This window comes from Danio aesculapii, chromosome 10, assembly GCF_903798145.1.
Source record: "Danio aesculapii chromosome 10, fDanAes4.1, whole genome shotgun sequence".
In the NCBI taxonomy this organism is placed as follows: Eukaryota; Metazoa; Chordata; class Actinopteri; order Cypriniformes; family Danionidae; genus Danio; species Danio aesculapii.
This window is the reverse complement of record NC_079444.1, coordinates 42,038,523-42,062,523: the sequence shown is the minus strand read 5'-3', so window position 1 is coordinate 42,062,523 and position 24,001 is coordinate 42,038,523. Positions and strand designations below refer to the sequence as shown.

The following is a 24,001-nucleotide window of genomic DNA, read 5'->3' as shown; positions in this document are numbered from 1 at the left end:
AATTTAGTTTGTTTTTAAAATAATTTTATAATTCATAATTTGTAGTTTGTTTTAAACAATTTAGTTTATGCCATTATTAGAACTGTTTCGTTATTTATTAATCATTAGTTTTTAATCTATTTTTTATAATTATTAATTTATATTTTTGTACTTGGTTTTCTACACTTATTTGATACTTTTTTAAACTTATTTTTAATTATTATACAAGTTATTTATTATTTGTGCTTCCATCATAGTGACACAAGCAAGTAGTCCTAAAAATATGCACGTAGGCGCGTGGTGATTGGTCAGTCTAGGTCGCGACTCACGGTCAACTGACTGAAGTGGGCGGGGCATATCCGTACGATGCAGGAAGTGTTACGATTTTACAGCTAACGTGATCACACCAAGCTTTGTTTTCACAATGTGTAAATATGACGACAATATTTGGCTTAAATAAATCAAAGCGTCTTTTCAAAGCATAGAGGAGCGCGGAGGAATCAGGTATGAAAGCTATTTGACGTCCATAACAGGATAATCTTGATGTCATTGTTTGTGTTTGACTGGCCTGTCAGTAATGGCCACCAGACTCATTCAAGTCAAAGGTAAAGTTTATAGTCAGGTGTTATAAAGTCTGACGAGATTCATTTACATATCCTGCATATTAATGTGATGCTGTGTTCATGGAGAAGCCGCGATAAAATGTGTTCAAGCTATTTAGCAACGCCCACAATGTATAAATGCCAAATAAATAACGCTAGCTTACAGAACTGCAATACAAGCGGTGTTTATGTTATAAAAACAATATATATAAATGTATATAAAACAATAACATCTGTGTCTGATGCGAGAAATGACATCTATTAGCATTTAACTGTAGCCCTGTCTTTATTTCAATCTCTGATAGTCAACAAGTTAAATAAAACCACCTGATAATGGTTCTGTAAATCAGGGGTGCCCAAACATTATCTTATAAAGGACCAAACAGCAAACTTGATTGTGGACAGTGGGCCAAACCATATATATTAAATTAGCCATGTGTAATTTCCTAATTTATCCTGTAATATTTAACAATAAAACACTAGAAAACGTGACTTTAAACCATATTAACTAATGCAGTGTCATTTTAAAGATTTTATAATGAAAGTATTACAGTAAAAACATAAACAAACACATTTATAACACAATAGAGTTCAATGCTGAATACACAAGTCATAGTTTGGCCCCATATGAGCTCATTTATCCAATTTTTTTGAATACTGTGCCATCATAAATTGTGAAATTATAGATAGAAGAAGGCTTTAAAAGTAATAATAATAATGTCAGTAATAATAATAATGTCATTTTAAAAGCTAAAATTATGTTTTGGCTAATTTTTTACTTATTTATTTTTTGTTTTTGGTTGTTTGAGTCAGGTTTCCTATGGGCGCTGGAAATCCTGGAAAATGTTTGATTTTTAAAATAGTGTTTTGGAAAAGTGCTTGGATTTTGAACAAAGTGCTTGAACCTGCTTGGATTTTGCTTTCATAATAATTTGTTATCTTACGGAGTAGTTTTTCTTTTAGATAAAAATGTATTTCGCACATAATGAAAACCATTTGACAGGTGAGACATTAAAGGGCACCTATGGTGAAAAATCTACTTTTCAAGCTGTTTGGACAGGCATAAGTGTATATATAGTGTATAGACCATCATATTGGGGTGATATAAGCACACCCAGTCCTTTTTTTTTTTTTTTCAATTTTACAACATAAAAACGGTGGACCAATTGGAGCGGTTTTCAGACCGACCGCAACTTTACGTAGGAGTGCGGTCCCCCCGCCCACCGAATTGATTGACAGGTGCGTATTAACATTTCCAGGTAGTCACGTGTATAATCATATCAACAAGACCAGACGTGCGCAAAGCAGCCGGGAATAAAAGGTCTGTTCAGTTCGCTAGGTTCATCAATCATCATCAAATGTGATCAAGAGTGAGTTTAACAAGTTTAAAATGTTTTAAAACAGTTTTTGTAACGACATTGTGTGTGACTCATCATAGCAACTCTACATCAAATACTGATTGGTAAAGTTCTTACTGTTGTATTTCTCACAAACGCTACGTGAGATCTGCTTCCTTTAAGTCTGTCTGTTGTCTGACGCAGCCGAGGGAGGAGATTAAGGCACGCAGAAAGACACGTAGAAACGGTGGGCGAGAAGGACTAGCCTTAAAGGTGCAGTACGACAAAACAGTGCCCTGGTGAAAACATGTATAAAATAGAATCTTGCAAAAGGTATAATGAAAAATCTTATGGGTGTTTTGAACTGAAACTTTACAGACACATTGTGGAGACGCAAAACACTTATATTAAATCTGAAAAAAGGGGTAACCTATGTGCCCTTTAAAACAGTTAAAACTTAGTCCTAACCTAAAGTAATATTGACAAAACTAAAAATTAATAATGATGAAAGCTTACAAACTGTGGTTTCCATATTTGGTGACGGTATTTCACAACAGTTCACATAGGAACAGTTCATTAATTTGCAGCAATGAAAAACTGTACAAAAGCACGCACATCCCTCTTAACTGGGTGAAAATATTCATCAAAGGGCGGCAACGCCAAAGCTCCAAAAATACAAATTTATTCAATTAAAAAGGCTGACACAAAGCGTGTGCCTCTTTAATTTAATAAATTAGTATTTTTGGAGCTTTGGCGTTGCCGCCCTTTGATGAATATTTTATTAATTTTCAGCAGGAATATTCTCTGACTTAATTTGGATTTAATTTGTCACATGAATTTTGAATAGCAGTGGACATTAAATATTACGAACGACTGGTCATACGAGACCCAAACACAATCTGGCTGTAAGATCATTTATTGAGAAATCAACTTCAGGTACAAAGAGATCAAAACTTTAAAGATTCTTCATCCATTGACTGAACTATTAAAATATATATATATATATATTTTTACTGGTGACGCAGTGGTGCAGTAGCTAGGGCTGTCGCCTCACAGCAAGAAGGTCGCTGATTCGAGCCTCGGCTGGGTCAGTTGACGTTTCTGTGTGGAGTTTGCATGTTCTCCCTGCATTCGTTTTGGTTTTCTCCAGGTGCTCTGGTTTCCCCCACAGTCCAAATACATGTGGTATAGGTGAATAGGGTAGGCTAAATTGTCCGTAGTTAGTATGCTATGCTAAAAATGACCATAGTGTATGAGTGTGTGTGAATGAGTGTGTATGGATGTTTTCAGAGATGGGTTGCGGCTGGAAGGGCATCCGCTGCGTAAAACATATGCTGGATAAGTTGGCGGTTCATTCCGCTGTGGCGACCCCTGATTAATTAAGGGACTAAGCTTAAAAGAAAATGAATGAATATGAAAAATCATGTTGATCAGTCACTAAGCTTTTAACAGCAGGGTCTACAGCGAGTGTCAGCAGGATGTGTGCATTAGTCATTGTGTACTCAGACGTAGTGCTTGAGGTTTGTGTGACTGATGTGTGTGCAGGAATCAGCATGTCTGAACACACGGACTGCAGTGTGTCGTCAGAGGATCGGGTTCGAGCGCTCACTAAACTGGGCAGCTCAGTGGACGTGAGCGAGGACGTGCCGCCGCGCAGATACTTCCGCTCCGGCATGGAGATCATCCGCATGGCCAACATCTACGCCGACGAGGGAAACGTGGAGCACGCCTTCATCCTCTACAACAAATACATCACGTAAGAGATCAATAATCACTGACACTGCTGCACTACTGCTCACTCGCCTACTGATGGACACTAAAGGACATTTCTAATGCTGTGAAAATGAGCCAAGAAGCTGTTTAATAGAGCAAGGAAACTTTCACAGTATTTCCTGTAATATTTTTTAGTCTGGAGAAAGGCTTATTTGTTTTATTTCGGCTAGAATAAAAGTTCTTATTTTTTTAAAGCCATAGGTCAATATTATTAGCCCTTTTAGCAATATTAGTTTTGGATTGTCTCCAGAACAAACTACTGTTATACAATAACTTGCCTAATTACCCTAACTGTACCCTAATTAACCTAGTTAAGCCTTTAAATGTCACTTTAAGCTGTATAGAAGTGTCTTGAAGAATATCTAGTCTAATATTATTTACTGTCATCATGACAAAGATAAAATAAATCAGTTATTAGAAATGAGTTATTAAAACTATTATGTTTAGAAATGTGTTGAAGAAATCTGCTCTCCATTAAACAGAAATTGGGGAAAAAATAAACAGGGGGGCTAATAATTCTGACTTCAAATGTATATTATATAACAAAAAAACAAAATATAACATTTAGATTAAGAATTATTAACATAGATAAAAAAACAAACAACATTAATGACCAATAAACAACAAAAAAAAAATCATATTTACACCTTAAAATGTGTTTAAATAAAATATAAATCATCTATCACATAAGAGCTCAATAATCACTGACACTGCTGCATTACTGCTCACTCTACTGACGGGCATTTCTAATGCAGTGAAGATGAGACAAAAACGCAATATTAATTTGAATAAATAAATCAAATTAAAAATATTAAGCCAGAAATGGAAAATAACATTTGGAGTAACTATTATTAAAATAAATAAAAAACAAAGAAAGAAAACTAATGACAATTAAATAACAAAGTAAAAAATCATTCCTTTTCCTTCAACTGAAAGAATGAACCACCTACTATTCCAGTATATGTTTTAAACAGCGGATGCAGTGTTGCCAGATTGAGCGGTTTTGAATTTATTTTTGCGGGTAAAAATGAAATAGATGGGTAGTGAAAATTTAAGGGGCGTTGCTAGACAAAGCTGTACTATATATATATACATACACTATATTTTTTTAAATAAATATTTATTATAAATAAAAGTATTTTTGTTTTTACACAATTATTATTCTAAATAATCTTAAATGTAACTGGAAAACAATGTTTAGACACAACTTTAGTGATGATAAGATTATCTAAGAAATCTTTTGCATAAATATTATTTTCATTTGAATGAAATTCTATAGACAATTTAACAAAATACAAAAAAAGATGTGTTATAGAATTATCTGTTGTCTTAGACTTGACACATGGCAGAGAATTAGGTTTATTAAGTCTTTACCTCCCTGACTCAGGATGCATGCTTAGTAAGATCATCAATTCAATTCAATTCACCTTTATTTGTATAGCGCTTATACAATGTAGATTGTGTCAAAGCAGCTTCACATAAAAGGTCACAGTAAATAGGAACAGTGTAGTTCATCGTCATATTGTTTAAACTTTAGTTTTGTTGACTTGCAAAACAAAAAAAAGCTGTTACACCGGTTTTACAACGCATGCGCGGCGCGTGACAGGAGGCGCGCGGGTTCTCTGCACACACGCAGAGATGCGTCAGTTTGCTTTTGATTAAACACATTGCTTTCACCTGCGTTGGTTCGGTTGCACATAGAGAATAATGTCTTTATTTCAGAATTACCATTCTTAATAAATACACTTGCATATGAAATCACATCTCAATGCATTTATTGGGGCACTGGAGATTTTTACTGTAAATAAAGTAAATTGGGTCTAGCGATGCCCCTGACTGAAACCAGCTAAAATTATAGCAAAACCCTCCTTTGTTTTTGTCTTTGTAAATGTATTTAATACATAATCTTACTGTAAGCTTTTTAGAAGTAAATCTATTTACTTCTCGCTTCAGGTGTTTGACCCGTTCGGCACCTCAGAGTCTTTAGTCCTGCTGTCATAGGCCAGATCGAACCGGTTCTCCTTCAGTCATCCTCGCTGTTGCTCCCGCGACAAAAACAACAAGTGGACATCACAGCAGCACAGTGACAGCATTACAGGGTCTTAAAACTATTACTTTAACACATTTGTACCCAATAATGGGTTTTGTTTCTGTATCGCGATCGCGAACGAATCTTTTTAACCGGAAAAAAGTGAAGCGGTTGAACCAGTTCACCAAAACGAACTGAATCATTTGAAACGATTCGCGACTTCAGTAAGCACTTATCCACAAACCACTTACTTTTTAACAAGCCTAATAGCCCCGCTAACTCTAAATAATCCAATATATACTCTTATTCAGTTATTAGAACAGTAACGTTACACTGAGATCAAATTTGAGAAGCGGTGAACCGATATAACTGCGCATGCGTGATTCAGTGAACCAAACACAAACAGTACATGACAGCCTGCTGTGACTGAACTAAACTTGAACAACTGCACCGAGGGCTTAAATGAGAGGATCTGATGAAACGTAAGTTTATTTCATAACAGAAAATCGTAATGGAATTTAAATAAGTGAACACTGCTTCAATTGGGTTGCAAAACTTTACTGTAAGACATTTTTCAGATCATGGTGAGGTTTTAACTGACTGAAATTACTATTGCTGACTACATAATTTTAATATGTTAAGTCTTAACATCCGCATTAAAGATCTGAACTTTCCCTCACTACTGTGTATCTAACCTCAGAAGCAGCCTTGCACACATATTGTACTTAAGGCTGCTGTCTTGTGGGCCGTTGTATTTGAATTTGAGGATGGGTAGATGGTAGTGGTAGATGATAGTGTTCATGTGTCCTCTGAATACAGGTTTCAAAAAATGTATTGCTGAATTTTTATTATACAATATTTATTCTGTTGATTTGAAATCTTGCACAAAACAAATATCCTTATTTAGAAAAAAACTAAAACTAATACTGAAACTAATAAAAACTAAACTAAAACTAAGTCATTTCAAAATATAGAAACTAATAAAAACTAGTTAATCTGCCTCTAAAAACTAATTAAAACTAACTGAATTTGAAAACAAAAAGTCAAAATGAAATTAAAAACTCAAACTAATGAAAAATCCAAAACTATTATAGCTTGCTGTGGGGGAAACCGGAGCACCCGGAGGAAACCCACGCCAACACTGGGAGAAAATGCAAACTCCACACAGAAATGCCAACTGGCCCAGCCAGGACTCAAACCAGCGACTATGAGGCCACAGTGCTAACCACTGAGCCACTGTGTCTCCAAGTTTTGTTAAATAAATGATATTTTATGAAGTTATGTTCTTGCACTTTACTTCCCTTTAAGTTGTTTGTGTTTCCAAGACTTTGTAAATGTAAAATAGCCAACATCTCTGAGAAGAAATAAATGTAGCACATGTAACTTAAAATATATGTTAAATATAATAAGAATAATTGCTAAAGAACTTTCTGCTGTCTAAATATAGTTTTAAAACCTGATTTGAGTCATTTTGCTGAAAATGTATTAAAAATATTAATATTGAAAAATGTTAACAAACATTATAATCGTGACACAAATAATTAATGTTCATGCATTTTCCTTTTATTTAGGTTGTTTATTGAAAAACTTCCAAAACATCGCGAATACAAAACAGCCAACATTCCTGAGAAGAAAGAGACAATGAGGGTAAGATGTGCTTTTTTTGTTGGATAGAAATTAGATTTTAAAAGTTTTATGAAGCATTTAAAGTTTGTCAAGCTAACATATACCTTTCTTTTTCATGCACAGAAATTAAAGGAAATCGCCTTTCCGAAAGCCGAAGAGCTGAAAAAGTTGCTTCTCAAGCAGTATGACAAAGAGCATGCTGAATATCTGGTCAGAAAGGTGGGTTACTGTGACATTTAGGAACCCTAATTATGTTTGTTTTTTTTAGATTTGACATTTCATGTGTTGTGTGATATCAAGTAAAATGTCTGCAAAGATTCAAAGATCAAAGAAAAGGATTAATAGATTCATCGTCTCTCAAACGACAAAAAAAATACTTCTTACTTCTACCCTCACTTCTTGAAAAAAAAATCTCTCACAAGTTTGTATAATCTCTGCTTGTGGTTTTCAGTAAATGGCCAGAGTTGAGCCATCTGACCAATCAGAGTAGGGCCATTTGACAAATGAAAGCAGAGTTGAGCCATCTGACCAATCAGAGTAGTGTAGAGCCATCTGACCAATCAGAGTAGAGCCATCTGACAAATCAAAGCAGAGTTGAGCCATCTGACCAATCAGAGTAGTGTAGAGCCATCTGACCAATCAGAGTAGGACCGTTTGACAAATGAAAGCAGAGTTGAGCCATCTGACCAATCAGAGTAGTGTAGAGCCATCTGACCAATCAGAGTAGAGTAGAGCCATCTGACCAATCAGAGGAGAGCCATCTGACAAATCAAAGCAGAGTTGAGCCATCTGACCAATCAGAGTAGTGTAGAGCCATCTGACCAATCAGAGTAGGGCCGTTTGACAAATGAAAGCAGAGTTGAGCCATCTGACCAATCAGAGTAGGGCCGTTTGACAAATGAAAGCAGAGTTGTGCCATCTGACCAATCAGAGCAGTGTAGAGCCATCTGACCAATCAGAGTAGGGCCTTTTGACAAATGAAAGCAGAGTTGAGCCATCTGACCAATTAGAGTAGTGTAGAGCCATCTGACCAATCAGAGTAGAGTAGAGCCATCTGACCAATCAGAGGAGAGTAGAGCCATCTGACCAATCAGAGGAGAACCATCTGACAAATGAAAGCAGAGTTGAGCCATCTGACCAATCAGAGTAGTGTAGAGCCATCTGACCAATCAGAGTAGAGTAGAGCCATCTGACCAATCAGAGGAGAGCCATCTGACAAATCAAAGCAGAGTTGAGCCATCTGACCAATCAGAGTAGTGTAGAGCCATCTGACCAATCAGAGTAGAGTAGAGCCATCTGACCAATCAGAGTAGTGTAGAGCCATCTGACCAATCAGAGTAGAGTAGAGCCATCTGACCAATCAGAGGAGAGCCATCTGACAAATCAAAGCAGAGTTGAGCCATCTGACCAATCAGAGTAGGGCCGTTTGACAAATGATAGCAGAGTTGAGCCATCTGACCAATCAGAGTAGTGTAGAGCCATCTGACCAATCAGAGTAGAGTAGAGCCATCTGACCAATCAGAGGAGAGCCATCTGACAAATCAAAGCAGAGTTGAGCCATCTGACCAATCAGAGTAGTGTATAGCCATCTGACCAATCGAGAGTAGAGCCATTTGACAAATCAAAGCAGAGTTGAGCCATCTGACCAATCAGAGTAGAGCAGTGCACCATCTGACCAATCAGAGCAGAGTAGAGCCATCTGACCAATCAGCATAGAGCAGGGTAGAGCCAAATGACAAATCAGAACAAAGTAGAGCCGTCTGATCGATCAAAGGAAGTAGAGCCATCTGACAAATCAGAGTAGAACCATCTGACAGATCAAAGCAGAGCAGAGCCATCTGACCAGTCAGAGCAGAGTAGGACCACCTGACCAATCAAAATAGAGTAGAGCCATCTGACTAATTAGGGCAAAGTGGAAACATCTGACTAATCAGAGCAGAGTTGAGCCATCTCACCAATCAGAGCAGAGTGCAATAGAGCCATCTGACCAATCAGATTAGAGCAGTGACATCTGATTAATCAGAGCAAAGTAGGACCACCTCAGCCAGTTAGAGCAGAGTAATGTCATCTGACCAATCAGAGCAGAGTAGAGCCATCTGTCCAATCAGAGCATTAAAAAAGCCATCTGACCAATCAGTGTAGATTAAGGCAGAGTAGAACCATCTGACCAATCATAGCAGAGCAGAATAGAGACATCTGACCAATCAGAATAGACCTGATACATCAAACCAATTAGAGAAGAGTTGGACCACTTCACCAATCAGAGAAGAGTAGAACCACCTGACCAATCAGAGTAGAACCACCTGACCAATCAGAGCAGAGTAGAACCACCTGACCAATCAGAGCAGAGTAAAACCATCTGACCAATCAGAGCAGAGTAGAACCACCTGACCAATCAGAGCAGAGTAGAACCAGCTGACCTCAGAGTAGAGCCATCTAACCAATCAGAGTAGAGCCATCTAACCAATCAGAGTAGAGCCATCTGACCAATCAAAGCAGAGCAGAATAAAGACATGTGACCAATCAGGACAGAGTATAGTCATCTGACCTATCATAGCAGAGTAGACTCACAGAAAGGCGGGGTTTAGAGAGACTGGATCTTTGAACCAACTGTTTCAGAAGCTGTGAAAAAGAGCTGTTGATCAAAGTTGGATGTAAAAGTGTAAGAGACCTCCAAAACAATAGGAGGAAACTTTACAATATCCTGATCAGTGCAGTGTGACAGTCCAGCTGTTGCTGTGTGTGTCTGCTGTCAGAGAGCGGAGGATGCGGCACGGGCTGTGGAAGTGTTGAAGCAGCAGGAGCAGGAGGCGCAGCGGCAGAGACTGGCGGAGCTGCAGCAGCGGCAGCGTGAGCAGGAGCAGTTCAGCGCCTTCGAAGAGATGATTCGCCGCCAGGAGCTGGAGAAAGAGCGCCGGCGCATCGTGCAGGAGTTCAGCATCCCTGTGTCTCCCACTGCTCCAGCAGACCTCCTCCTGCCAGATGTACATGGACCGCCACAGGCCTCGCTCACACCCCCGACACCCCCTGCTGGAGCCACTAACCATCAAGGTTATTTTACTACACCAAAACTAAGACTGAAACTAGTGGTCAAAAAACATCTTCGTCAGATCTGGGGGAGGTCAATCCAGCCTCTTTCGATCCCTGAGATAGAGGTCTGTGCAGGACTAATTTCTTAACCCCTCTCCCGCCCGCTCCCGTGAGGTTTTACTTTGCACCTGACCGCTTCCGCCTTATATTCAGCCTTTTTTACCTGCTGCCCGCTTAGAATAATTTTCTACCTGACCCGACCGTTCCCGCTAAATTTTAGCTAGGTTTCCGAAATCTGACGTTGAAATTGAGCAATACCAAAAGAGAGAGACTACAGATATAACTGTAGGTTGTGCAAGGATTGTAGGCTAAATGTCAGTGTTGTGTGCCCCTTTCTGATGAAACATGAGTGCCGCCTTAAAGGGCACATAGTTTACCTCTTTTTTATGATTTAATATTAATATTATGGTTCTTCTGAGTGTGTCAGTTTAGGTTCAGTTTAAAACACAATTCAGATTTTTTTATTATAATGTGTTAAAAAGTGTCATGTTGGGGGCGTGTCCACAGTTCACTGATTTAGGGGTGTGTTGCTTCACATGAAGATTAGTTTCGGCTTCCCGCCCAACATAACAAGGGGGCGGGGCCATGAGCTCACCAGCTCTGCGTTTGCAACAGAATCTGACAGGCAGACGGAGAAGGAGAGAGAGGATCACCATTCAGTCGTACATGTACGACTCGGACACAGACCAAGCAGAGAGTACAAAATCATTTGTGTCTTTGTATAGTTTTACAGCCAACTGTGTGCTAGTTTCAAGTGCCGAGCTTGTACACAGAAACTAATAACCACGCACACTGAATTAACTTTGACTGAGGCAGGGGATGCACCGCTCGAAGCCGCGACACGGCACACCAGACACTCTCTGTGGCGCGGCAGAGACATGAAGTGTCCCGAATCGTCGTGCCACGCATTTTTGAATTCTAAACATAGGTTTCTGCAGCGGTCCGCGGTGCCCAGCCATCGACTTGAGTGTACCCTGATAGAAACCGATGTTTAGAATTGTAAAACGCATGCTAGTTAAGATCACAGGGAGCTTCTGGGATCGCGAGAAATGCAAACGGCTGAAGTATAAGGTAGACTCAATGAGAAGTACACATGTTTGCAAACCTACCTAAAGTTACAACCAATAATTCCGATTAGAGCGATAATGTGGAGAATATTGATCTTGTGTTGAGCCCAATGAGCCTTGCATCTAAAAATAGAGCTAGCGTGTTCCTTTAGTGATATCGCTTTGACTCACGCTGAAAATGGCGGATGTGAATTAACAAACTGAGGATATGATGACGCCTGTCAATCAATATTGGTGGGCGGGGGGGCCGCTCTCCTACGTAAAGTTGCGGTCGATTTGAAAACCGCTCCAATTGAACCACCGTTTTTATGTTGTTAAATTAAAAAAAAAGCACTGGGTGTGTTTATATCACCCCAATATGACGGTCTATACACCATACATGCACATATGTCTGTCCAAACAGCTTGAAAAGTAGATTTTTTACCATAGGTGCCCTTTAAACCTGAGGCTCCAGTCTTGTGACTGCTAAAGGGTAAAACTTTGAGGTATTAAGACATTGCACAAAGGGTAATATTTTTATATTAGCGTTTCATGACGCATGAAAGACTCCCACACATCAGATTTGCCTGATGTGGGTTTCCTTACAGTAAACTGACGGTTTTCTATTGCAAGCTGAAGGATAGCACATCTTCAGTTTGCTCTGCCGTGTTGGTAAAGCCCACTCCGAGGTAGAGGTCTGCATTCCCGACCAGGGACCCGTCCAGATATCTGTCAGCCCGGGAATAAATTTCCGAATAAAGCGCGGGAGCGGTCGGTAACTGGTATATTTTTGGACAGGAGCGGGCGGTCTAACAATATCACTCCCGATCAAGCGAGCACGCGTATGTACGTGTGTGAATGAGACAGTGTGATGCTGTGTTTAGCTTGTCTGTGCGCATGTGTGCGCGCACGAATGAGATAGAGAGCTTTGTGCTATGTGTGTGTGTGACTGAGAGAGAGCGTGATGTTGCTGTGTGTGTGTGTGTGTGTGTGTGTGTGTGTGTGTGTGTGTGTGTGTGTGTGTGTGTGTGTGTGTGTGTGTGTGTTTATACAGACAGCGTGTTATAGGCTGTGGTTTTCGGTTTTGTTCTCCCCCCCCCGCCCATTAGCGGGAACGGGCACGGTGGGTAGAAAACGGAGCTGGCAGCGGGACAACGAATGCTGAAGATAAGCGGGAGCGGTCGGGTTCGGACTAAAACCTGGCGGGTGCGGGCGGGAGTGGGATTAAAAATATAGTCCCGCGCAGATCTCTACTCCGAGGATCATTATGCAGATGATGCGCACACAGACAGATAGCACTGGTCATGCATTCATCATTTGTAACAGTGGTGAGCACTACCAGTGCTCAATAACATATGCTGTTCTGAAATAACGCTGAGACTCGGGAGCGCTATATTGTTAGCAGTGGTGTAATCCTTGCTATACGCACGTATACTCCGTGTTTTCAATGAGCTGTTTGGGTATTACGACTTCTGAGTATCATACTCTCGGTATACTCACTTGTTTTGGTGATTAGACTTCCCTAATTTTTGTGTATTGAGTATTTGAGTTTTTCGCAGATCACAACAAATCAGCTGAATGAAGTCTCGCTGAAACGTACAAGTAAAATGATAAAACAGCATGGGCGTCGCTTTAGCCCTCCTATATTTCCATTCAGCCCCCCTAACACCTTTGCGATTACCTGTACACTACTTAATGATCGCCTCAGTCCCCTTTAAATTTGATATAAAAACGGCAGCAGAATTTGATCCTGAACTCGTTTTTTAGTTAGTCAGTAAACCACAGCTGTGCAGTGTGTGTGTGTATATATATATATGTATATATATAAATTAATCAAAGATACATTGACTTTCATCATTTCTTTGCCTACTTTTAAAATTTGGATTGGGTGGGTAATAGTACACCACCTATTTTTTTAGGACTACACCACTGATTGTTAGACCGCCCGCTCCCATTCAAATTACACCAGAATTACCGATCGCTACCGTGTTTTATTCGGAGATTTATTCCAGTGGCGCAAGAAGTCCGGTCGGGAATGTAGACCTCTATCCCGAGGCTCTACATTGGTTGTGGAAATTCCGAATTCACCCAAAATAAATGATTATGATTGTCGATGAGAATTCAGAAATCAATGTACTAAGAGCCGGGGGGGGAAACAACAAACATTTTTATCCACCCAAATAAAATTGAACTAACTGAAATTAAGAATGGTTAATGAACTACTAACTGAAACAAAATAAACATTTGCAAAAATAATAATCGTTTTAATTATTGTTAGCCACAGCCATATCACCTTGCAGCCCAAGACCGGTTACTGACTGAAGCTAAGCACGGCTGAGCCTGGTCTGTACCAGGATGGGAGACCACATGGGAACACTAGGTTGCTGTTGGAAGTGGTGCTAGTGAGGCCAGCAGGGGGCGCTCAACCTGTGGTCTGTGTGAGTCCTAATGCCCCAATATAGTGAAGAGGACACTATACTGTCAGTGAGTGCCGTCTTTCAGATGAGACGTTGAACTGAGCTCTCTGTGGTCATTAACAATCTCATGGCCCTTCTGGTAGAGAGAAGGGGTGTAACCCCGGTGTCCTGGCCAAAGTCCCTCCATTTGCCCTTACGATCTTGGCCTCCTAGTCATTCCTATCCACCAAATTGGCTGTATCACTGTATCTTCATCCACCAATAGCTGGTGTGTGGTTAGCACACTGGCGCTGTTGTCCTGTGGCTGCCGTCGCATCATCCAAGTGGATGCTGCACACTGGTGGTGGTGTGGAGACCCCCCCCCCCCTCATGATTGTGAAGCACTTTGGGTCCCTCCATCTGCCCTTACGATCTTGGCCTCCCTGTCATCCCCATCCACCGAATTGGCTCTATCACTGTACATCCACCAATAGCTGGTGTGTGGTGAGCACACTGGCACTGTTGTCCTGTGACTGCCGTTGCATCATCCAAGTGGTTGCTGCACACTGGTGGTGGTGTGGAGGACCCCCCCCCCTCATGATTGTGAAGCACTTTGGGTGTATGACCAAACACAATAAATGCACTATATACACACACATTACAATACATTATTATTAAGCACTCATTCTTTGATGGAAAATCTGACCTGTGAGTAGAAGCGCTTTTACAGGCAAACACTAATCATTTTTATTTATTAAAAACTGTAAGCTAGCCATATCTAACTGCATTAAGTTTCTGTTAATCGCTCATAATTTTTACTTTTATTCTTGTTGCGTTTGTGTGCTTTTCAGTTCAGTGTCTGTTCACACAATTATTTGACTTTTATTACTTAGTGGTTTGCATGAGAGTTAATATAAGCTGTGCAAATATTAAACTGCCCTGCTCTGAACATGTCCTATTAAAACCAAAAATGTACTTGTTTTAAACCTTTTTTGCGTTTCCTTCTCCTGTTGAACAGAAAAAAGATATTCTGAAGAAAGCTGAAAACCTGTAACCATTGACTTCCATAGTATATGATTTCCTACTATGGAAGTTAATGGTTAAAGATTTCTAACATTCTTCATAGTATCTTCTTTTGTGTTCATCAGGAGAAAGAAACTCATAAAGATCTGGAACCACTTGAGGGCGAGTAAAATGTTCAGGTTTGGGTGAACTATCCCTTTAAGTTGGCCCAAAAGGTGTAGTGGTTAGTGCGTCGACACATGGTACTCCGGTGCTTACGGTGACCGGAGTTCGACTCCCCTCTCAAGGTCCTATGCCGATCCTTTCCTTCTCTGTGCTCCCCACACTTTCCTGACTATACTCTCCTACTGTCCTATCAATTAAGGGTGAAAACCCTGAAAAAAACTATAAATTATGTTCATTCATTCATTTTATTTTCGGCTTAGTCCCATTATTAATCTTGGGTCGCCACAGCGGAATGAACCTCCAACTTATCCAGCATTTGTTTTATGCAGCGTATGCCCTTCCAGCTGCAACCAATCACTGGGAAACCTATACACACTCATTCACACACACACACATACACTACGGACAATTTAGCCTACCAAATAAGACTGAAATAAAAACTAATACTAATAACATTGCAAATCTTGTGTCTCCATCTTCAGGCCTGCCGGCGTTTGACCGCTCACTCAAGCCAAGTGTCCCAGTCAGTGCAGGACACAGTGAGTTTGCCTTTCATCACTGACTTATTAGACATATTAGATGAGTGTCTAGTGATGAAGCTGAGATTATATGGTGTTTGTGTGTTGTAGGTGCGTTGGTAAATGGCTTACGACAGCTCTTTGTGCCCGCTGAGCTTTGCCAAAGGTTTCTAAAGCTGGCAGAAACAAACACGGCACGGGCGGTGGAGACCTGTGGGATCCTCTGTGGAAAACTGGTACATGCAAAACACTTCAGACACCACAAGTAGACTTGCAATATACTGACAATTCTTTTTTTAGCTACCCAGTTTTAGTTTAATATGACAAAAATATCATCTTAAAACCAAAGACTGGTGATATAATATATTTTTGTTACAATAAAGATTTGTACAAATTTAAGTGTGCATTAAAGACAATACAACTGCTTTGATGCATTAATAATTTACCATTTAAATTATATATATATATATATATATATATATATATATATATATATATATATATATATATATATATATATATATATATATATACACACACACACACACTCACCAGCCAATTTATTAGGTACACCTGTCCAACTGCTCGTTAACCAAATTTTTTATCAGCCAATCACATAGCAGCGACTTAATGCTTTTAGGCATGTAAACATGGTCAAGACGATCTGCTGCAGTTCAAAGTGAGCATCAGAATGGGGGAGAACGTTGATGTAAGTGACTTTAAACATGGCATGGTTGTTGGTGCCAGATGGGCTGGTCTGAGTATTTCAGAAACTGCTGATCTACTGGGATTTTCACGCACAACCATCTCTAGGGTTAGCAGAGAAAAAGAGAAAATATCCAGTCAGCTGCAGTTCCTAATCCAATAGAGCACCTTTGGGATGTGGCGGAACGGGAGATTCGCATCATGGATGTGCAGCCGACAAATCTGCAGCAACTGCATGATGCTATCATGTCATTATGGAGCAACATCTCTGAGGAATATTTCCAGTACCTTGTTGAATCTATGCCACGAAGGATTAAGGCAGTTCTGAATGCAAAAGGGAGTCCAACGGCACTAGTAAGGTGTACCTAATAAAGTGGCCGGTGAGTGTATGTGTTATATATATATATATATATCCGCTCAGACATTTGAGTTTGGTAAGCAAAATTTTTCAATTTTTTATTTATCCTTGTGTGGAATAAAAGTGATATAATGTATTGTGTTCATAAATCTTGCATTATATCTCTTGCATATAATTACATTTTGATAAACAGCAGCCTCAGTCCACATTAAATCAAAATTACAATGTTTATTTTGCTTCCATTATTAGTCTTATGTGAACATTTATCTGTACAAGTTAATCAGTTATTGATTATGATAATCTTAAATCAAAGTGTGATCAGATGCTTCTGCTCTGGAATGACAATCCTTCTCTGATGTCAGTTTGATGGTTTGGGTGAAATCTGCTTAATCATGCTCCTTCCACAGTGAGTGAAAGATGAGTGGAGGAGCACGAAAATAAACCCCACCCCCTACTTAATATTTCGTTTTGAAATACATCATCATCATAATGAAATAAAATCAGCAGCAACTTCTGAAATCTGTTTCATCATAAATAAAGCAGTTTGCTTGTGTTTGCAGATGAAGAACGCCTTCACCGTGACCCACGTGATCGTGCCCAAGCAGTGTGGAGGACCAGATTACTGTGACACCGAGAACGAGGAGGAGCTTTTCCTGATCCAGGATCAGAATGATCTCATCACGCTGGGCTGGATTCATGTACGATGTGCAGTGTTAAAGGGAGAGTTCACCCAAATATTTAAATCACCTCATCATTTCCTCTCCCTCATATGTGGTTTAAACCTTGAGTTTCTGTCTTTTGTTGAACACAAAATAATATATTGTGAAGAATGCTGGTTTAACACGTTGATTAAAAAACACTACTGAACTCAAAGGGTGCAGTATTTTCATTCGGGTTCAACAGAAGACAGAAACTCAAACATGTTTTGAAATTTTGAAGAATTAGAAACCGGTAACCATTGACTTCTATAATAGCAAAACAAATACTATGGAAGTCAATGGTTACCGGTTTTCAACTTTCTTCAAAATATTTTCTTTTGGGTTCAACAGAAGAAAGAAACTCAAACATATTTTGAGTAATGTTAGAAACCGGTAACCATTGACTTCCATAATAAGAAAACAAATACTATGGAAGTCAGTGGTTACCGGTTTGAACTTTCTTCAAAATATCTTCATTAGTGTTCAACAGAAGAAAGACACTCAAACATGTTTTGAAATTTTGAGTAATGTTAGAAACCGGTAACCATTGACTTCTAAAATAGAAAAACAAATACTATGGAAGTCAATGGTTACCGGTTTGAACTTTCTTCAAAATGTCTTTTGTGTTCAACAGAAGAAAGACACTCAAACATGTTTTGAAATTTTGAAGAATGTTAGATACCGGTAACCATTGACTTCTAAAATAGAAAAACAAATACTATGGAAGTCAATGGTTACCGGTTTTCAACCTTCTTGAAAATATTTTCATTTGGGTTCAGTAGAAGAAAGACACTCAAACATATATTGAATAATTTTAGAAAACGGTAACCATTGACTTCCATAATAGGAAAACAAATACAATTGGAAGTCAATGGTTACCGGTTTGAACTTTCTTCAAAATATCTTCATTTTTGTTCAACAGAAGAAAGAAACTCAAACATGTTTTGAAATTTTGAAGAATGTTGGAAACCGGTAACCATTGACTTCTATAATAGCAAAACAAATACTATGGAAGTCAATGGTTACCGGTTTTCAACTTACTTCAAAATATTTTCTTTTGGGTTCAGTAGAAGAAAGACACTCAAACATATTTTGAGTAATGTTAGAAACCGGTAACCATTGACTTCCATAATAAGAAAACAAATACTATGGAAGTCAATGGTTACCGGTTTGAACTTTCTTCAAAATATCTTCATTAGTGTTCAACAGAAGAAAGACACTCAAACATGTTTTGAAATTTTGAAGAATGTTAGATACCGGTAACCATTGACTTCTAAAATAGAAAAACAAATACTATGGAAGTCAATGGTTACCGCTTTGAACTTTCTTCAAAATGTCTTTTGTGTTCAACAGAAGAAAGAAACTCAAACATGTTTTGAAATTTTGAAGAATGTTGGAAACCGGTAACCATTGACTTCTATAATAGCAAAACAAATACTATGGAAGTCAATGGTTACTGGTTTTCAACCTTCTTGAAAATATTTTCATTTGGGTTCAGTAGAAGAAAGACACTCAAACATATATTGAATAATTTTAGAAAACGGTAACCATTGACTTCCATAATAGGAAAACAAATACAATTGGAAGTCAATGGTTACCGGTTTGAACTTTCTTCAAAATATCTTCATTTTTGTTCAACAGAAGAAAGAAACTCAAACATGTTTTGAAATTTTGAAGAATGTTGGAAACCGGTGACCATTGACTTCTATAATAGGAAAACAAATACTATGGAAGTCAATGGTTACCGGTTTTCAACCTTCTTGAAAATATTTTCATTTGGGTTCAGTAGAAGAAAGACACTCAAACATATTTTGAATAATGTTAGAAACTGGTAACCATTGACTTCAATGGTTACCGGTTTTCAACTTTCTTCAAAATATCTTAATTTGGATTCAACAGAAGAAAGAAACTTTTTGAGTGTTTGAAACAAATAAAGGGTTAATAAATGATGACAAATTTTCATTTTTGGGTGAACTGTCCCTTTAAGTGTAAATGCAGTATTACTGTAACTGTGTGACTTGATAATAATCAATCTCTCTTGTATTCCTCAAGACGCATCCGACGCAGACGGCCTTTCTGTCCAGTGTGGATCTGCACACACACTGCTCCTATCAGATGATGCTTCCAGAGTCCATAGCCATCGTCTGCTCACCCAAATTCAATGAGTATGTTTCCTGAGATGCATATTATTTAGTAGGAGTGTACTAGTACACGGAAGTCTCGGTTCGGTACACACATTTATTTTGGGGTCATGCTTTGATACGAGTTCAGTACCACTGGAATGGACCTTTTTCACATTTACAGGTTTCTCAGCAAAGTCACAGAGACGGTGAATAAAACCTTAAATACATTATATAATATTATAGTAGTTGATGTGTGGCGCATGTAGTTATTTTAACTGCTTATTTAAAGGCTGCTTCTGATACAAAAGTACAAAATGAATAGAATAATGATGAATAAAACTTTAAAATAAGGAGTGTGTATTAAATTTCAAAAGTTAAGCTCAATCCCCTTCTGAAAAACATTAATTGTGTATTAAATTTAAGATTGAGCTTCAAAACTGAAATGTCTTTTAATAAAAATACTAGCACTGTGTCCATCCCTAACAGCTGGCGCAGCGGACAACAACTGTTCAATCTTGTGTGTGTGTGTGTGTGTGTGTGTGTGTGTGTGTGTGTGTGCGTGTGTGTGTGTGTGTGTGTGTGTGTGTGTGTGTGTGCGCGTGCGTGCGTGCGTGCGTGCGTGTGTGTGTGTGTGTATGTAGAGTATGGACTCATACTGACTTATGTGTCTATTAGATTGAACAGGGTTTCATATTTCCATTGTTTTTTCTATAGAATTGTGCTTGACTCTAAGTTGTTGCACATCTGGACTGACTTGTACACGTACCATTACACCCCTATTTTTTAGTGATAGTTAGCAGGCCTCAATAACACGAGTCTGCCATATGCTGCAGGACGGGCTACTTCCGGCTGACTGATTATGGGATGGACGATGTCGGTACTTGCAAACAGAGAGGATTCCACCCGCATCCGAAGGACCCGCCGCTCTTCGCTGTGAGTGATTTTATAGAGTATATACAGCTTTTTCCTCTGGCATTTCACTGTGTCAGTGATTCCTGCATGAACCGATGCTGGTTTGTAAAACATTTGCATAATAACAGTCTATGGATTTCATTGGCTGCCTGTGAAAAATGGCACTGTAGTTGTGGTGTGACTGGAGGTGTTTGGTTTGTGTTGTCTGATGCAAATAATGCCATCTGACCCATCAGAGAGAGCAGAGTAGAGCCATCTGCCCAATCAGAGATGAGTAGGGTCCATCTGACCAATCAAAACAGAGTAGGTTTATCTGACCAATCAAACTGGAGTAGGGACATCTAACCAATCAGAGCAGAGTAGGGCCATCTGACCAATCACAGCAGAGTAGAGCCATATGACCAGTCAGAGATGAGTAGGGTTATCTGACCAATCAAAGTAGAGTAGGGCCATCTGACCAATCAGGGTAGAGTAGAGCCATCTGACCAATCAGAGATGAGTAGGATTATCTGACCAATCAAAGTAGAGTAGAGCCATCTGACCAATCAGGGCAGAGTAGAGACATCTGATTAATTAGGGCAGAGTAGAGCCGTCAGACCAATCAGAGATGAGTAGGGCCATCTGACCAATCACAGCAGAGTAGGGCCATCTGACCAATCAGAGCAGAGTAGGGCCATCTGACCAATCAGCGCAGACTAGATCCATTTGACCAATGCGTGCAGAGTAGAGCCATTTGATTTTTTTAGGGCAGAGTAGTGCCATCTGACCAATGAGGGTAGAGTAGAGCCATCTGACCAATCAGAGCGAAGTAGGGTCATCTGACCAATCAGAGGAAGTAGGGTCATCCGACCAATCAGAGCAGAGTAGAGCCACCTGAACAATCAAAACAGAATTGAGCCGTCTGACCAATCAGAATGGAATAGAACCATCTGACCAATCAGAGCAGAGTAAAGCCATCTGACCAATCAGAGCAGAGTAAAGCCATCTGACCAATCAAAGCTGAGTAGAGCATTTTGACCAGTCAGAGCAGAATAGGCTGTTGTAAAGCAGAGTTTAGAGAGAACTTATCCTTGAATCATGGGTGTTGCTAGACCATACCACCGCACCCTCCGCCCCCCATAGTTTTTACCACTGTAAAAGCTCCGATCTCTTCAGCATTATGAACACTACATGACATGTTTTGTGTGCGTTTGGGGTAAATTAGCATTGTGTATGACATGTGCTGTATAAATAAACTGGCCTTGTGTTTGTGCTCAGGCTAGTCATCACGTCAGCATCACAGACGGCAGTGTGACCATGCTGGACCTGCGGTGATGTCATCGCTGCTGCTGCTGCTTCAAACACGTGCCTTTGCTCTCGACCTCACAGCGACAGATAAACTTGCCAAGAAGCTCCTAAACGGCCGGAAACGTCCCTGCGCTGCACACCGGGCCTCTGTTATGGTGTCTTACAAGTCTGTATTTATACCTTTAATTCTGAAACATATCCAAATGTGACCAATAAGAGCTTAACGATGAGCTGGGTGTCATTTCGGTCATAGCGGAGACATCATAATGCATGCAAAGGCTTCGGCTTTTACTTGATTTTGTAGACACACTTCAGCTATAAACAAACCTTTCAGTATTCATTGAAAACTATTAAATAAATGCTTTGTTTTCCAATGCAAATATGAAAACACTCTTAAATTAACATGCAGACGTTTTGCTTTCATAGAAATGCATCAGAATCAACTGTTTAAAACTGGAAACACAAGAAATCCATCAGTTTTTTGCTCATTGTAAGCATAATTGTGCGTAATATTGATCTATTTATTCATATCTTCGTTCATTTGCTAGCTGTGCTTTAAGGATTTGTACTGTAAAGCATGACTGCAATAGTAATAATATAATATTTTGCATTGTTGTCGTTTGCCATTCCATATTGAAGCTCTTTGAAAGACTGAAGGTTTAGCCATGCACTTAATTCTGTCATGTTTTATTGAAATATGCAGATATTTTCGTTAGCCGTGCCTCTGTTAGAAATGTTTCAGATCTCCGTGTTGATTAAACAGATCCTCCTCTGCCATCAGTTTCAGACAGACTGCCTTTTGTTGTCAGCATGTGACAGTGAGACGGCTGCTTCTGAAATAGCTTCTTTAATATGTGACTGACTGTAAACCAGATGACAGATCATCATATGGAGGAAGATGCTCATTCTCATGTTTGTTCGGCCAAATAATTACTTTTTTTTGTAGTCATGAGGTATATTTATGGACCTTCAATGCTTTGCATAATTTAGTCAAATATAAGCATATCGTCATCTGTTAATCAAGACACTAAAAGCACTGGTTTGGTCTATTTTGTTTCAGTGACAGTTCTTCTTTCAAACTATACTTTCATTTTTTGTTTTCAAAATATACATTTAAGTATTTATTTAATTACGCTTAATCTGTTTGTGTCTGTAGATTTCAATGGCAATACAGGTTGTTTTATTCAAACATTTTTTTCTCACAGTATTTGTGTCAGTCTCCACTTCAGTAGCACATACATTATATATATATATATATATATATATATATATATAGAGAGAGAGAGAGAGAGAGAGAGAGAGAGAGAGAGAGAGAGAGAGAGAGAGAGAGAATACACATAGACACACTCACAGAATTCTAGAATTCAGAAGGTTTTCTCTCTCTCTCTTTTTCTCTCAGAATGCTAAAATATTGCCAAAGCTTGAAATAGGTGGACAAATAAAAAACTATAACAACAAACATCAAAATAAAAGAATAGAAACTAAATATCATTTTAATTTAAACTTAAATAAACAAGAATGTGAACATTTCAAACCACAGTGGTTAACATATAAACACACACAGTGGTAGACATGGGGATAATATATATATATATATATATATATATATATATATATATATATATATATATATATATATATACATATATACATATATATACACACACATATAGATACACACATATATATACACACACATATAGATACACACATATATACACACACACATATATATATATATATATATATATATATATATATATATATATATATATATATAATATATTCATATATGCATATACAGTAGTCAACATTTGAAGTGGATCATCACCTTTCATCAAAGTTGTCCTAAAACTATTGAACAACATCCATTCTTGTCTTAGGACAATTTTTTAAAAAATTTTTTGATTCACTTGGAACATTGACTACTATATATATATATATATATATATATATATATATATATACACGTTATTAATTTTTTAAACTCCATTTTAAGGTCTAAATTATTGGCCCCTTTAAGCAAATTTTTTTCCCCGATAGTCTACAGAACAAACCATCATTATACAATAACTTACCTAACTACCCTAGTTAAGCCTTTAAATGTCACTTTAAGCTGTATAGAAGTGTCTTGAAGAATATCTAGTCTAATGTTATTTACTGTCATCATGACAAAGATAAAAGAAATCAGTTATTAGAGATGAGTTATTAAAACTATGTTTAGAAATGTGTTGAAAAAAAATCTTCTCTCCATTAAACAGAAATAAACAGGGGGGCTAATAATTCAGGGGGCTAATACTTCTGACTTCAACTGTATATATAGGCCAGTGTTTT

General features: G+C 38.6%; 1 protein-coding gene across 1 annotated transcript; it reads left to right on the top strand.

Annotated features, from left to right (window-relative positions):
* Window positions 1–342: 342 nt before the first annotated feature.
* Window positions 343–22,453, top strand: stambpa (STAM binding protein a). Its single transcript, XM_056467289.1, has 11 exons — window positions 343–483; window positions 3,464–3,674; window positions 7,292–7,367; window positions 7,470–7,565; window positions 10,103–10,397; window positions 15,549–15,605; window positions 15,696–15,820; window positions 17,208–17,345; window positions 19,398–19,510; window positions 20,302–20,401; window positions 21,638–22,453. Exons 2-11 carry the CDS (start codon window positions 3,472–3,474, stop codon window positions 21,692–21,694), a joined length of 1,260 nt encoding a protein of 419 aa, XP_056323264.1. The 5' UTR covers window positions 343–483; window positions 3,464–3,471; the 3' UTR covers window positions 21,695–22,453.
* The last annotated feature ends 1,548 nt before the right edge of the window (window positions 22,454–24,001 follow it).